Consider the following 18418-nt stretch of genomic DNA (forward strand, 5'->3'; position numbering starts at 1 on the left):
CACATCTGCTTCTTATCTACATTTTGAGGTCAGATCAGCACAAACAATGATGCACACACAAGCTTGAGCTTGTTATCCTCACAGGATCTGTGACCAAACTGTGTGTACCGGGCTGGATGAACAGAAGTGCACTGTGTGTGTGTGTGTGTGTGTGTGTGTGTGTGTGTGTGTAGTTAAGCCTATTGCACACAATTTTAGAACTGTACAGTGCACATCATGAGAATAAATTCGGAATTGACTGTGATGGTCATTTTATGATCTTTAAACTTTACGATTGTTTGAAGTTTAGAAAGAAAAAAAGATGGACGTTACACTAATATTTAATATTTAAATTTATATCTACACCGATCAGGCGTAACGTTATGAGCACTGACAGGTGAAGTGAATAACACAGATTATCTCTTCATCACGGCACCTGTTAGTGGGGGGGATATATTAGGCAGCGAGTGAACATTTTATCCTCAAAGTTGATGTTAGAATCAGGAAAAATGGGCGAGCGTGAGGATCTGAGCGAGTTTGACGAGGACCAAGTTGTGATGGCTAGACGACTGGGTCAGAGCATCTCCAAAACTGAAGCTCTTGTGGGGTGTGTCCCGGTCTGCAGTGGTCAGTATCTATCAAAAGTGGTCCAAGGAAGGAACAGCGATAAACCGGTGACCGGGTCATGGGTGGCCAAGGCTCACTGATGCACGTGGGGAACGAAGGCTCCTACAGACGAGCTACTGTAGCTCAAACTGCTGAAGAACTTAATGCTGGTTCTGATAGAAAGGTGTCAGAATACACAGAGCATCACAGTCTGTTGCGTATGGGGCAGCAAAATGGGGACCAACACAATATTAGGAAGGTGGTCATAATGTTATGCCTGATCGGTGTATATTACTATATTATCTATATTCTGAATTTCTACAGATTTTACTGCAGACGTCACTGTGCGTGCTGGAACACCAGTAAGCTGAGCAGTGTTTGTACCCGCTTTACCTCAATGGTCTGGTATTTATTACTTTGTGTTATGCAGATCGCTGGAAGCTCCACAAGTTTCTTCACTTATTGATTCATGTTTTACTTTCAATTGGTCACATCTGTCTGCATCTGTCTGCAAACTCTGGGATCCTGGCACTGACCAACTGTGAACTATCAGCTGAGTATTATGAACCTCTGGCCCGACCAAAACCCAAATAATGTAGTGAAGATCTGATCAATATGTTGATGCTGCAGAAATGTTGATGCTGGATTATAATGAATATATAATTTATTAAAAAAATTGTTTGTAGTTTTGCACACTGAGGATTTTACCCCAGTAAGCTGAAGTCAGCAGAACTAGAAAACTTTGTATAACTTACGTCTCACATTAACACCCCCGCTCCCTCCCCACAGGTTCACTCATATCATTATTGTTGTTATACAATTTATAAAGTTGTTAGTATTAAATAACAGCAAAATATATTTTACATTTTCGGCATTTTAGCAGACGCCTTTATCCAAAGCGACTTACAGTACTGTGACAGTATACTGTCCAAGCAATTGAGGGTTAAGGGCAAGTTGTAGTCTAGTGGTTAAGGTTCTGGACTAGTAATCAGAAGGTTGCTGGTTTAAGCCTCACCACTGCCAGGTTGCTGCTCTTGGGCCCTTGAGCAAGGCCCTTAACCCTCAGTTGCTCAGACTGTATACTGTAATTGTAATGTAAGTCGCTTTGGATAAAGGCGTCTGCTAAATGCCCAAAATGTTAATGTACTAGTCCAGTACCTTAACCACTAGACTACAACTGCCCTTTACAACAGACTTTACACACAGCAAGAGAAACAAATTTTAACAACTTTAGTTTTGCCTTACGTCTAAAAGTATGTGGACACCCTATGCTTATTATCTCGTGATTCATTCACCTGGCTGCTGTTTGAGTTGGTCATCTTCTAGACCTTTATCAGTGGTCACAGGACGCTGCTCATGGTTGGTGGACTATTCTCAGTCCAGCAGTGACAGTGAGGTGTTTAAAAACTCCAGCAGCACTGCTGTGTCTGATCCACTCATACCAGCACAACACACACTAACACACCACCACCATGTCAGTGTCACTGCAGTGCTGCGAATGATCCACCACCTAAATAATACCTGCTCTGTGGTGGTCCTGTGGGGGTCCTGACCACTGAAGAACAGCATGAAAGGGGGTAACAAAGTATGCAGAGAAACAGGTGGACTACAGTCAGTAATTGTAGAACTACAAAGTGCTTCTATATGGTAAGTGGAGCTGATAAAATGGACAGTGAGTGTAGAAACGAGGTGGTGGTTTTAATGTTATGGCTGATCGGTGTACAGTCCAAGCAATTGAAGGTTGAACCCAACAGCAGCAACGTGGCGGTGGTGGGGTTTGAACCAGCAACCTTCTGCTTAACCACTGAGCTACAATCTACCCAAACACTCACATGCTTTACACACCACTCACATTTACGTTTGTGGCATTTAGCAGATTGTAAATGCCACAATTAACATTTATGATTAAATACAGATAAGGACCTTGATCAGGGGACCAACAGTGGCAACTTGGGAGCAGTAGGGCTTGAACCGGGAACCTTCTGTTTACTAGTCCAGTATCTGACCATAACAGTGACATGTTTAATATTGTAATGGGTCACTATAATCTTGTTGTTTAATTGTTAATCCCCAACTAGTGAAATTTGCTGATCAGTTAAAAGAATCTGGCCAAACGTTCATGACTAGGATGAAGACAATTTTAATTGTTCTGAAATTGATTGGTCTTGACTTTAATTGAAACTGATTTGCACCTTGCACTCTAACAAATGGACAAAACTGCAAATCTAGCAACAAACTGTACAGGTTTCATTTAAGTTTTCAACTGAAAGCGTTAAAAAAATCTTTCATCAATATGATAAACAATCTGTGTACAGCAGTGTGAGAAAGGTGGCAAAACAACAACAAAAAGCAAAAAGGGGGTCAGGAGGTCACCTAGAGTTGAGGGAGGAATAAACGCTGTACAGAGAAACGAGGCTTACCGTTATAGGACAGACGGGGTTTACTCAGACACATGATGAAATGAACCTCCATCTCATTGGACGCCACCGACTTGGAGCAAACGGGGCACTTAAAACCTAAAACACAAGGAGAGAAGTGTGTAAGATCACATGATCCTCTGTACAGCCAATCACAGCCAATCCAATATTGTGTTAATTCATCCCTACATTACAGCAACAGTCTGGCATCATGTATGTATACACCAACTTCAGCCACACACACACACACACACACACACACACACACACACACACACACACACACACACACACACACACACACACACACAGTTGGATGAGGGGACTGGTATGTTTGCTCAGCTCTTGGTGTTTCAGGGCTTTATAATGATAAGATTGGGGGTCGCTCTCATTTAGATGGTTCCAGAAGTTGATTGCTCTTCTCTGTATGTTGATAATTAGAGGAAATCGGCCTAATTCTGCCCTGCACGCATTGTTCGTGGTGTGTTGGTGTGTGTTGGTGGTGTGTCTGTGCACCTTTAGGATGCTTTTACAGAACTCTGTGTGCAGGGTCTCTAATGGATGTTTGTCCCAATTACGGAATTGATGGTGTGTAAGCGAACCCCAAACTTCACTGCCATATAGAGCAATCGGTTCAATTATTGATTCAAAAATTTTAAGCCAGATTCGAACTGGAATTTCCACGAATGTTTGATGTTTTATGGCGTAGAAGGCCCTGCACACACACACACTCACACACCACACACACTACACACACCACACACACCACACACACCACACACACCACACACACAAACAAATACAAACTGAGCCCATAACTCATTTCCGAATAGCACATCACTCATTCACAGTCTTACTCTCACACATACACACGCTTCTCAAACACTGAAACCCTGCTGGTACTGAGGACGACTGGAAAACCTCAAGCATTCTAGTACAGAAAAGAAATCAATTTCAATTCTATCTACATTTTAATTTGTAATTTACATTCCGTTACTCAGAAATCATGAGCAAAACCTTTATATTTCTGTTGTGATGAAAACTGTGTTTAGTGTTAGAGTGAAACGTTTTGGAAGCTAAACTCACACACTCACACACTCACACACACACACACACACACACACACACACACACACACACACACACACACACACACACACACACACACTCACACACTCACACACTCACACACACACACACACACACACACACACACACACACACACACACACACACACACAAAGAAAAAACAAGATAAATAAATAGGAAGGAAAAGATCCTAAAAGATCTAACAAAGTCGTGGCTAAAAGAAACAGCTTCCATGAAGATGAAGTGTCGGCTCTAATGGCTCAGACTCGTCTGCCTGAGTGAGGAGGACGACTGTATATTGATTTCTAATGGGAATCTTAACACAGCGCTAACAATGCCAGCATCATCAAATGTTCAGAAATGATTAGATGATGAAACAAGATGAAACTACTTTTTAAAATTGTACTCGCACTGAACAGCACTCAAGTGGCACATGGGTAAAATCATGCTAACCCATTACTACTGTGATCCACGTTACATTTGGGACTGGATGTTAAAAACTGCCAATTCAGGTGTGCAGACCAGGGCTGCCGTGATTGGTTGACCTAGTCGATGACGTCGACGCATTTTTAGCATCGACTAGGTCAACCAATCACGGCAGCCCTGGTCTGCACACCTGAATTGGCAGTTTTTAACATCCAATATTTTAAGTCGATGCATTGTTTTTAAAACTATGTTTATAAATGATCCTTTTTAATTTCTACAAAGTTCCCATTCATATAAGCGTTCATATGATTCCCTCAGCACTACTTGCTGTGTGCTTGACCTAAGTCGTATTTGGTCCAGTCACTGGTTGGCGGCATTAAGCCTTAAAAAGTCTTAAAAAATGCCGTCTGCAGCAGTCAGAGGCCGATTGTAGAGCTTTCAAAGAAAAGCTCAAAGTTTTCCCAAGACCCAAATCATCAAAAGTTTGGGAATACTTAAAACTGGTACAAAACTAAAAAGTGGTTTGTACACTGTGCAAAGCTTTGATGGTACCACAGCAGCACTAGCACCATGTTGCACGTCTATATTGTTTCATCAAGCTTCTTAATCGTGGCGATCTTGGAATACCGTATTCCTTAGCGAGTTCAGTTAGACCGCCGCATGATTTGCTGCGTCGGGCTCGCGATTTTTGCGGTTGCCGCGGTGCTCAAAGCGCAAAAAGCTTCTCACGTGAATGCGTCCGAACACTTACCACTTTGTTTACATCACTGAGAATGTGAAGTAAGTTTTGAGTGAATGTGTAGGTTAGAATCTGGGCTCATTCTGTCGTTACTGTACGTTAGACTTAATGAGACGTGCCCACCTCTCACGATTTTATTTCTGCTATAAGTTTAAGCTCTTTGCTGTGTGTACGGAACGCCATAAACGCGTGCTGCACTTTAATATGGAGCACTTGAGAATTTGATAATATGGACATAAACCCTGTTTACATTTAGTTTCATGCCGTATTATTATGCTGTACAGTTTGTTGTTAAAATAAAAGAAGCTTAAATCAGAGACTCAGAATTAATGTTTTGCAGGAAAATTAATCGTTTAGATTAACCGACTAATCGATAAAATAGTCTATAGATTAATCGATAGAAAAATAGTCATTAGTGGCAGCCCTAGTGTCGACCCCTAAATACTGGACCAGCCGAAACTAACTGGTGACTATGGAGTAACACACTCATTTATCTTCCTGTACTATACGGTTCGTGCTCAACCCAAATCTTGCTCTAATTAACCTGACTGCATTGGAACAAACTGGAACATCAACTGAGGCTTTCTTGACCAACATCAGTGCCGAGCCATACGAATGTTCTTTTGACTGAAAGGGCACAAATCTCCACAGACATACTTTAAAGTCTTGTGAGAAGTTCACATAGAGGTCACTCAATTTTAATAGCATTTGTTTTTGAAATGTGATGTCCAACAAGCTCATGGTCAGGTGTTAGAATTTCATTTCTCAATAGCAGGTAGAGGCACACTACAAAAACACAAACTACTATTAGTACACCAGAAACATTACTGAGCTAGAAATGTACTAACCAAGAACATCAGTTAATCTGGTTAAATCTGACCAAACACTAAAAGGCGAGTCAAAGGTTCCGAGAGATTACGTCCAACACGCTTTCTACTGAACCCCAAAACTCTAGTCTGTCCTCCTCGATCTGTTCCATCTACCATTATTTCCCCGTCACGCAACAAGCGACCCACTTTCAGCCCCCCGGTGCTATTTTTAGCGGCTTCTTAAGGACGTGACAAGGAGAGACACAGCAGCTGGACTGGGAAAGGTACACCAAAACACACGAGGCACACCAAATCAAATCAAACTGAGGACTCCAGGCCAGATGGACACTTGATGGGAACACGAGAGCACAGATTACCCGCTCATTCTGGATAACTGGCACAAAGATACGGTACAAAGCCACAATTTTGTGGACACCATTATAATGTGTGCACTTACTGTTTGTCGTATAGTGTACAAGCAGAAAAATAAGACTATCTAAATTATTAGCTGCCAGTTTTTGTTGTTGTTGCATTTCCCCCCAATTTAACTCCTAATCTAGCCAAATCCAATTACCTGATCACACTTTGCGTCCTCTCTACTGATGCTGACCTCCACTCTTGACCGAGGAGAGCCGTGACTTACACACGCCCCCTCCGACACGTGTGCCGAGCCATACGAATGTTCTTTTGACTGAAAATAATAATTGCACCAGTCATGAGAGAGAGTCCCCATCCGGCTTAGTCCCGCCCATATCTGAACAACAGGCCAATCGTTGTTCATGTGGCCGCTCAGCCTTAGCCGGTAGGCAGAGCTGAGATTAGATACGATGTATTCGAGATCTAGATCGGCCTAGTTTGTTTGTTTATTAGGATTTTAACGTCATGTTTTACACTTTGGTTACATTCATGACAGGAACGGTAGTTACTCATTACACAAGATTCATCAGTTCACAAGGTTATATCGAACACAGTCTTGGACAATTTAGTATCTCCAGTTCACCTCACTGCATGTCTTTGGACTGTGGGAGGAAACCGGAGCACCCGGAGGAAACCCACGCAGACACGGGGAGAACATGCAAACTCCACACATAAAGGATCAGGACCGCCACCCACCTGGGGATTAAACCCAGGACCTTCTTGCTGTGAGGCGGCAGTGCTACCCACTTAGCCACCGTGACCTCTGATAACCTCCTTCACACTGTGTCTGTGATCAGTCCTGACCAGACACTATCAGCACTGTGAACGCGCCGGGTCCTGTTGCTTCTATAACAGTCACTATTAATATTTAATACTGTACACAGGGCAGCGTGTAGCCGCTTCCGCTCTGAAAGTAGATTCCTGTTTGTTTAACACTGAGCTGTGTGTAGAGCCCAAACGAGATTTTAAAAACCGTTCTGCACCGATTCCTGTCTGACGAAACTAATCAAGATGTGCATTCTGGGTATGCTCGTGAGGTGCAGCAGTATAGTCTCAGTAACATTTTTTATTTATTTAAATTTTGTTTCTTTCATTTCGTCAGCTGATTTTATCCTGGTAGGAGTCGCACTGGGACTTTTTTTTTTTTCAAAAAACAGTGTGCACAAGGCAATACAGGGCATCAATCCATCACAGTGCTTTAGCCGTTCCTCCTCAGACACGGACAATCATGGTTTTATAGAAGCCCAAGCAGGTTGATAGCATCGCTGAGATTTGAACCGAGATCTTAGTGGTAGTGGGCCAGCGTAATGCACCGCTGCACCACCTGAAAAATGTACTAATTAATACTACAATTAATAGTAAAATAAATGTACTATTTCTCTATTATTATTAAGCAATTTATGCAATATATATTTTTGTGTGGTGGTGATACTGAATGACTTTTTTAACCAATAAATTATGAATTTCATAATACTGGGTCAATAATAAACATACGTAAACCTGTATCATTAATATAATGGTGTAGAAAGTTCTATTATATCATTTAACTTTGTGGCATGAGCCTGTAATTCCTTGTTAGCGACTCTAATTGAATAAAGCTTGTGACTTTTCTGTGCCCATAAAACTACAGCTAGTTTAAATGCACCCATTGAACCGAGCTGTAAACATTAAACTGGAAAGTCATAAAAACTCGGTCGAGTCACTTGGATCCATTTCTGATCAACCTCAGGTTCTAACATGTGTACAAACAACTGTCCATAAAAACCTAGTGCATTAAACTGTGACCTTATACTGAAAGGAAATTTCTCAGGATAGTCTGATGTAATTCAAGAACTACAAGTAGTAAGCTGCTTTATATGGGTGTCTACAGTCAATCAAGCTTTACATCACCATGTGCTTAAAGGCTGCAATGGCTTAAGGGCCTTGCTCAAGGGCCCAACAGTGACACTTTGGGGCTTGAACCAGCAACTTTCTGATCACTAGTCTTCTACCTTAATCACAGAGCTACCACTGCTCTTGACAGAAGCTTATTTAGAGCTTTCTCTGGTCTAGATGAGAGAGACACACATTATATTGCCAAAAGTATGTGGACACGCGATTTAAGCTCAATCCTAAACCCTTGTCAGCTAATGTTTAAATCAAGTCACTAGTCACAGACAAGCAATTTAATGACAACTATCTAAATACTAGAGACAACCAGTCCAAGTCCAGTACTGCATCAGTCCCTTAAGGGAAGTAATACTGGACTGTGTGTGTGTGTGTGTGTGTAAACTCTGGCAGGTAATAGACTGAAGGCAGGTCATACAGGAGGGGACAGAGTTGAGTGCTAAAAGGCTTTAGCAGTTTGTGTGTGTGTGTGTGTGTGTGTGTGTGTGTGTGTGTGACCTTAATCCCTCTGATTCGCTTTAGCTATCGTGGAGAAGTAGCTGTAGATCAGTGGGACACCACCGGCCGTACCAGCAGCACACTTGTGAATGATGAATTAAGCACGATTACAGACCGACACCCAAAAAAACCAGAATGAAAGCATCAAGTAATGAATGAAAAATCGCAGTCAACCTGGCTGTATAATGTCCACTACCAGTCTGTCCACCTTCAATCTACAAAGGTCACTGCACCTACCAATCTCTCTACATTCTGTATTTACACCAATCAGCCATAACATTAAAACCACCTCCTTGTTTCTACACTCACTGTCCATTTTATCAGCTCCACTTACCATATAGAAGCACTTTGTAGTTCTACAATTACTGACTGTAGTCCATCTGTTTCTCTGCATGCTTTGTTAGCCCCCTTTCACCCTGTTCTTCAATGGTCAGGACCCCCACAGAGCAGGTATTATTTAGGTGGTGGATCATTCTCAGCACTGCAGTGACAGTGACATGGTGGTGGTGTGTTAGTGTGTGTTGTGCTGGTATGAGTGGATCAGACACAGCAGCGCTGCTGGAGTTTTTAAACACCTCACTGTCACTGCTGGACTGAGAATAGTCCACCAACCAAAAATATCCAGCCAATAGCGCCCCGTGGGCAGCGTCCTGTGTCCACTGATGAAGGTCTAGAAGATGACCGACTCAAACAGCAGCAATAGATGAGCGATCGTCTCTGACTTTACATCTACAAGGTGGACCGACTAGGTAGGAGTGTCTAATGGAGTGGACAGTGAGTGGACACGGTATTTTAAAACTCCAGCAGCGCTGCTTTGTCTGATCCACTCATACCAGCACAACACACACTAACACACCACCACCATGTCAGTGTCACTGCAGTGCTGAGAATGATCCACCACCTAAATAATACCTGCTCTGTGGTGGTCCTGTGGGGGTCCTGACCATTGAAGAACAGCATGAAAGCAGGTTAAAAAGGAGAGAAATAGATGGACTACAGTCAGTAATTGTAGAACTACAAAGTGCTTCTATATGGTAAGTGGAGCTGATAAAATGAACAGTGAGTGTAGAAACAAGGAGGTGGTTTTAATGTTATTGAGTTCAGAAAACAGACAATGAATGAATGAATGAATGAATGAATGAATGAATACTAACGTTACAGGATTGTTGGTTAGTCAAACTCTTGATTAAATCCTTAATTTCCGAGATTTCTAAAATATCCGTCCGTCCATCTAATTCATTGCTGGTTCTGTACCATTCCCTCTATTCCTTACTGGGAAACTTTGATCACATGTGAATTCACAGCCACATCGACCACACAGAAGAGACTCACCCCCCTCCCCTTCGTCTCCAAACTGCTGACGTCACACCCACACCTCACGCCACATCATGTCGCCTCCGGCATGTCGACCTTTAGTCTCGTCTGCGGGCTTCGGGTCAATTTCATTTCCCTCCACTCGATTTCAGTCCAGACGAGATCTAACAGCTACCTGGAGCTAAATAACACGCTAACAAAACTTTCAGCTCAAACACGCCAGTCACACCAGTCTGATCAAATTCATCTCATTAACTAAAGTCATTAACAGTAAAACTGAAGAAACTGAACTGATCCTGTTTCTACATCCTGTTCTGCTCGGCTGTGTGTCCATCATCACTCAGCATCACACAAAACTCAACCTGCACTAGTTTGGTTACTGTAAACAAACCAAACATTAGATCCACACTACTCATGCAGGCTAGATTACATACATACTACATGGCCAAATGTACGTGGACACCCCTCTGAGATGTATCAGCCACTTTATACGCACAAATTCATGCTTTCAATGTTGTAGCAGCAGGCTGAAAAAGGCTCGTCCCTCTTCCACCATGACGCCGCCTCAGTGCACACAGTGAGGTCCATGAAGACACTGTTTGATGTGTTCGGTGTGGTTGAACCCCAGTGACCCTGATCTCAACCTCACTCAATACCTTTGGGATGAATTGGAAAGTCAGTGGAAAGCACTGCTGGAGTTTTTAAACACCTCACTGTCACTGCTGGACTGAGAATAGTCCACCAACCAAAAACATCCAGCCAACAGCGCCCCGTGGGCAGCGTCCTGTGACCACTGATGAAGGTCTAGAAGATGACCGACTCAAACAGCAGCAATAGATGAGCGATCGTCTCTGACTTTACATCTACAAGGTGGACCAACCAGGTAGGAGTGTCTAACGGCCTGCTTTTAACGGGCCTAATTTAAAATCTTGAGAAAAGCCAACCCAGTGGAGTTTTGACCATATAGTTTACAAGTAGTGGTCAATCCCAATTACTGTGGTCAGCGGTCTGTATAATTTTAAAGCTCACAAAGTTCTACAAATCCAAAGTTTCCAATCTTTTAGTCAAACGAACAGCTGCAGTGCCTGACCGTCTACATGATCTCAGAGAACACAGGATTTGTTGGACCAGTCGACCCTTCTACCTCCAATGGTTGCTCCAATGTCCAGTTCTTATTCCTGAATGCACATTTTAGGTGTTCTCGATGTTGGACAGGATCTTGCATGGGCACTGACTAGTCTGCGACTATACAGCCCCATACACAGAAGGGTCTAACTGTTCTAGTATGAGGCTAGAAGGTGGGATCGATTTATAACTATTTGGACACCTGATCATGAGCTTGTTGGAAATACAAATTTAAAAAACAAATGGTACTGAAATAGAGTGACCTCGATGTGAGAAGGCTTATCATAAGACTTTAATGTATATCTGTGGAAATTTGTGTCCATACAATTAAAAGATTACAGTATTTGAATGGCTGGACCTCAATTGATGTTCCAGTTCAGTTTCCCTGGAATCTATTTTTTTTTTTTTCTATTATTATTATAATTTTTCCCACTTTTTTCCCCCCAATTTTCTCCCTTAATCTAGTCGTGTCTAATTACCCTGAATGCGTCCTCTATACTGATTCGACCCTTCACCGCTGACTGAGGACGCCTCTCAACTGACACATGCCCCCTCCGCCACGTACAGTCAGTACAGACTGCATTTTTCACCTGCACGAGTCGAGTTCATACACCGACGGGAACTGTGTACGGAGGGCCACACCCCCATCAGCCTTATTCCTCAGCCTTGTGCAGGCGCCAGTCAGCCAGCCAGCAGGGGCCGAAGTTGCACCAGTTATGAGGACCTATGATCCGACTTTTTACCCCTAACCCTGAACAACAGCCAATCGTTGTTCATGCAGCTGCCCAGTCGGAAAGGCAGAGATTACGATTCGATACGATGTATTCGAAACTCCAACTCTGGTGCGCTAGCGTACTTTACCGCTGCGCTACCTGAGCGGCAGTTTAACACCCTTGAATCTTAACACCCTTGGCTCCAGGGACACTGAACAATGGCTGAACCAGCGCTCTGACCCCGACTTCCACAGAAGCTGGGATATGTGGAGAAGAATTTCATCGTACCGTATATATGTACATGTATAAATGACAAATAAAAACATTCCATCTGCCCTGGATTATCTACTATCTATTAACTTTGGGGAACCATTTACATTGGTGCCTTGACCATTAAAAAGTTGGGTGTGGAACAAGTTCTCCACACTGCTGCTGCTCATGATCTGAAGAAAGAAAAACCTACAGCCTGCTCACATTGTTCTATCAAAGTGAACTCTGTAACATTTCTCCATCAGAACAGGACTATCGAACCATCCACCTCTCTGAAGCTCTGAGCACTGGCTGCTCTTTCAAAACACAGCCAATAACCAATAACACACACACAGTCAAGCACGCACACCCAGGAGACGTGATCAATAACGAACCAACAGCCGTGTGTGGTGACCATCTGTAAAGTGGTTTCTGTAAAGATCTATAAAATCACTGACTGATGTTTGTACAGGAGTCGATAGTCTGTGACCCCAAAACACAGTTAAATCACTGATTTCTTTACCTCGTGACTGTTTTGTAAACAATGAGAATGTTACAAACGATTTTTGATGATAAGTGGAACGGATCTGAAGCTCTCAGACATTAAACCTTTATAAGCATAAATGCATTAATGCTAATACATTTTCAGGAATAGACTGCATTAAATGTGTTTATGATTCCACACGGGATGTGGAACGTTGTAATGGTTTTATAAATGATTAAGCAGATGTTAAAGGGTCGGGGTTAATATAGGAACGCTTTAGTGTATGTTGGTATTGTGGGAAAAGATCAGACTGGACGACTATTATAGGTCTCATCTCTGTGCAGGATCCATCAATCAGCCAGCAGAGGTCGTAATTGCACCAGTCATGAGAGAGAGACCCCATCCGGCTTAGTCCCGCCCATATCTGAACAACAGGCCAATCGTTGTTCATGTGGCCGCTCAGCCTTAGCCGACAGGCGGAGCTGAGATTGGATAAGATGTATGTATCAGCCAGCCAGGTGCCTACACAGACACAAGTGTGTCTGTAAGGGGTGGGACAACGGCTGAACAGGGTTTCCTTATAACTGCTGCAAGGCTGATTGATGGGACCTGCACAAGTGATTCTCTGTGCACGATACAGATCCTCATATAAGTACTGCACACGTGTCAGTAGGCCGTGTGATAGTCACGCCTCTCCTTGGTCAAGATGGAGGTCTGCATCAGTAGAAGTGAAATACAGTCAGATAATTGGATACGACAACATTGGGAGGAAAATTGGGGGGAAGAACGCATAAACAAAAAAATAAACAACAAGCTTCTGCTGAGTCAATCAGGTCCACAGGCTCAAAGTTTTCTGATCATGTGCTTCAATAGAAAGGATCTGGCTGAAGGAAATCTGACCCTTCGTACAGATGAAAGGACGTGGTCAACTTACAGATCAGCTGCTATGACTGTTCCCTGGTCAATATGAGTTCAGAGTTAATCAGGAACACTGAAGCTGCTCTGCTGTGGATGAACCGCCTGCATAATTCTGATCAGAGAGCCAAACAAGTAAAGCTGCTGAAGCAGCGCACACTAATTTAATCACACACACACAAAAAGTAAAAATCTGCATCTCTAAAAGTTGTCCAACCTCCTAAAACACTACACAACAAAGCACAACACAGTGAGAAAGAAAATCAGCACCTGAAACTGTTCATCTGGCTGGAGCACATTTCCCAAAAACCCCAAAACAGAAATGAAAACAGAAACCTCCGGGCGCTCGGGTGGCGCAGCGGTCCAACATATACATATATTCATGTGTCATTCATATTGAATGTTTCAGCCAACAAGTGTAAAAAAAACTAATATGTAAAGGAAATGATATTCTTCAAACTTTATAGCAACAGTTTAGGGAGTGCCCAATCCTGTTCCATCATGACTGTGCCCCTGTGCACAAAGCAAGCACTATAAAGAAAAACTCAGTTTAAAGAAACTCCAGACATACAATAACTAACTCCAGACATACAGTAACTAACTCCAGACATACGGTAACTAACTCCAGACATACAGTAACTAACTCCAGACATACAGTAACTAAATCCAGACATAACTAACTCCAGACATACAGTAATTAACTCCAGACATAACGTAATTAACTCCAGACATAACTAACTCCAGACATAACTAACTCCAGACATAACTAACTCCAGACATACAGTAACTAACTCCAGACATACAGTAACTAACTCCAGACATACAGTAACTAACTCCAGACATACAGTAACTAACTCCAGACATACAGTAACTAAATCCAGACATAACTAACTCCAGACATAACTAACTCCAGACATACAGTAATTAACTCCAGACATAACTAACTCCAGACATAACTAACTCCAGACATACAGTAATTAACTCCAGACATACAGTAATTAACTCGACATACAGTAACTAACTCCAGACATACAGTAAATGCAGACGTACAGTAACTAACTCCAGACATAACTAACCCCAGACATAACTAACCCCAGACATAACTAACTCCAGACATAACTAACTCCAGACATATCTAACTCCAGACATATCTAACTCCAGACATAACTAACTCCAGACATATCTAACTCCAGACATATCTAACTCCAGACATATCTAACTCCAGACATACAGTAACTAACTCCAGACATACAGTAATTAACTCCAGACATAACGTAATTAACTCCAGACATAACTAACTCCAGACATACAGTAATTAACTCCAGACATACAGTAATTAACTCGACATACAGTAACTAACTCCAGACATACAGTAAATCCAGACGTACAGTAACTAACTCCAGACATAACTAACTCCAGACATAACTAACTCCAGACATAACTAACTCCAGACATATCTAACTCCAGACATAACTAACTCCAGACATATCTAACTCCAGACATATCTAACTCCAGACATATCTAACTCCAGACATAACTAACTCCAGACATATCTAACTCCAGACATAACTAACTCCAGACATATCTAACTCCAGACATATCTAACTCCAGACATATCTAACTCCAGACATAACTAACTCCAGAAATAACACAAAGAAACAAATTCCCAGACATAATTCAAAGTCTTGTGAGCGCTAAAAAGAGGTCACTTTATTTCGATACCATTCGTTTTTGAAATTAGCCGGTCATGCTGGAACAGGAAAGGGACTTCCCTAAACTGTTGCTATTAAGTTTGAAACATGTGAAATCAGTATGAATGACACATGAATATATATCAGCTATAACATTAAAACCACCTCCGTGTTTCTACACTCGCTGTCCATTTTATCAGCTCCACTCATCATATAGGAGCACTTTGTAGTTCTACAATTACTGACTGTAGTCCATCTGTTTCTCTGCATGCTTTTTTGCCTGCTTTCACCCTGTTCTTCAATGGTCAGGACCCCCACAGGAACACCACAGAGCAGGTATTATTTAGGTGGTGGACCATTCTCAGCACTGCAGTGACACTGACATGGTGGTGGTGTGTTAGTGTGTGTTGTGCTGGTATGAGTCAGTGCTTCTTTAATTTCTTTCTTTAATTTCCTTCGGGATCAATAAAGTATCTATCTATCTATCTATCTATCTATCTATCTATCTATCTATCTATATGGTCAGTGGAGCTGATAAAATGGACAGTGAGTGTAGAAACAAGGAGGTGGTTTCGATGTTATGGCTGATATATATAAAAGAGAGAGAGAGAGGGATAGAGAGAGAGAGAGAGTTTATAAGTGTAACTGAATGTAAATATGAGTGAACTTATCAGCCTTTTTGGGGCTGATTTCCCTCAAGACGATTAGCCTTTTGCTGACCACTCTTTTTGATTTGGATGGTCAAGGCCAGTTGGTGCAGGGAAGCCACAGAACCTTGATCAATACGTAATCAGATCATTCTGATCTACAGATAATCCAAAACTGTTGGTTTTCCACCTTGTTAACAATCTGCAATGATTCATCTGTATGCAGATGCCTGATTAGCCACGCCCATCTGATCAGATCATTAGCCACGCCCATCTGATCAGATCCCACATTTGGACTTGGAAGGTTTTCAACTCCTGTAGCACTTCTAAGTGCCTCCTACATTTTCACATCTTCATCTGGCATTAATCATCTGAGGAGATGCAAGAAATCATGTTAATCATTTATAAAATTAGACAAATCAGAATGCTCTGCTGTTTCTGACCCTTCACTGCTAAGAGTCACTTATCATCATTAATGCAGGTAAGATCATGAACGACTCCTCACATCCTCCGGTGAAGAAGCTGAGGATTGTTCTGACCACAACCTCTCGCTACAAACTTAAACTGCAATCAGTTTTATCAACATGACCCAGAACACTTACTGAAATAAACTCATATGCACCATGATTATTTTGCATGTTTGATTTATTACATTGCACTTCTGTATATATACGTAATATATACATACAGTATATACGTACACATCTTATGTATATATATATATATAAATAAAAATATATGTGTGTGTGTGTGTACTTTTCCCTAGCCATTCTGATTCTTGTCCAATCACTTAACATCTCGAGACTGGACTACTGCAACTCCTTCCTGGCAGGTGCTCCCATGTCCACTATTAACCCCTGCAACTGGTTTTCAACCAAGCCAAACACTGCCACATCACCCCGCTGCCCCCACATCACCCCACTGCTGCCACACCATCACCCCACTGCTACATCACCCCACTGCTGCCTCATCATCACCCTGCTGCCCCCACATCACCCCACTGCTACCACATCATCACCCCACTACTACATCACTCAACTGCTGCCTCACCATCACCCCACTGCTACCACATCATGCTTCCTCTCCAGAACGAAGCTAACCCACGCCCCCTCCGACACGTGGGCAGCAGCCGTACGCATCTTATCACCTACACTATGACGAGTGCAGTGCAGCTCAGAGATGTGTACGAAGAGACACACCCTGAGAGCACTCCTTTCTCATCTCTGTGCAGGCGCCATCGATCAGCCAGCAGAGGTCATAATTGCACCAGTCATGGGAGAGACCCTATTCAGCTTAGTCCCGCCCATATCTGAACAACAGGCCAATCGTTGTTCATGTGGCCGCTCAGTCTTAGCCGGCAGGCAGAGCTAAGATTCGATACGATGTATTCGAGATCCCAGCTCTGGTTCCAGCGTGTGTTTTTACCGCTGTGGCTATTTTATTAGGATTTTAACATCATGTTTTACACTTTGGTTACGTTCATGACAGGAACGATAGTTACTCATTACACAAGTATCATCAGCTCAAGTTTAATGTCAAACACAGTCCTGGACAATTTTGTATCTCTAATTCACCTCACTTGTACGTCTTTGGACTGTGGGAGGAAACCGGAGCACCCGGAGGAAACCCACACAGACACGGGGAGAACATGCAAACTCCACACAGAAAGGACCCGGACCGCCCCACCTAGGAATCGAAACCAGGACCTTCTTGCTGTGAGGCGACAGTGCTACCCACTGAATGGAGTACAGGGGGTGACAAAGTGTGCAGAGCAACATATAGGCCACTGTCAGTGATTGTTTAACCCACAAAGTTCATCTGTATGGTAGAAGTAAGTTATAAAACAATCAGTGAATGTACACACCAGGTGAGTGTACCTAATAGAGTGCTCGGTGAGTCTATTAATGAGAGTGTGTCAATCATTCTGAAAAATCTCCTGCCAGTCAGTCAATCACATCTGCGGCGCACGTCCACCCCGCCGGCGGACTGGTGGACAGGAACCATGCCAAACATGGATCTTCCCATGACATCACACTCGCTCTCTGAGCAACCTTACCTTCAGCTGGAAAAGAACAGCTGTTTCCATGGCAACAGTCGGATGAGAGAGAGAGAGAGAGCGGGCAGTAATGACATAGAGAGATGAGTGTGTGTGTGTGTGTGTGTGTGTTAAGGGTAGGGGCTGTGAGGCATGATGACAACAGCACAGCCTGATTGTCTTACCTTCCACAGACTTCCTGACACAACAATGTAATCAGAAACAACAAAGAGATGCCATGACAACGCCCAAAGGATTATGGGAAATGTGTAGATGTTATCTTTAGCTTGGGTCTATGGCAACGGTTGTCATGGCCTCTCGCTGCTAACTGGCCACTCGTTTGCTACCACGGTATGAAACACGCCGGCCCTAGCACCT

At 42.8% G+C, this 18418-nt stretch overlaps 1 protein-coding gene across 1 annotated transcript in view; it reads right to left on the reverse strand.

The window, feature by feature from the left end:
- The window catches only part of znrf1 (zinc and ring finger 1), a 47947-nt gene that overhangs the window by 8384 nt on the left and 21145 nt on the right, over positions 1-18418 (reverse strand). The window contains exon 2 of the mRNA XM_063000852.1: positions 3006-3101. Within this exon, the coding sequence (XP_062856922.1) occupies positions 3006-3101 (96 nt within the window). The remainder of the gene's footprint in view (positions 1-3005; positions 3102-18418) is intronic.

This window comes from Trichomycterus rosablanca, chromosome 8, assembly GCF_030014385.1.
Source record: "Trichomycterus rosablanca isolate fTriRos1 chromosome 8, fTriRos1.hap1, whole genome shotgun sequence".
Classification (NCBI taxonomy): domain Eukaryota; kingdom Metazoa; phylum Chordata; class Actinopteri; order Siluriformes; family Trichomycteridae; genus Trichomycterus; species Trichomycterus rosablanca.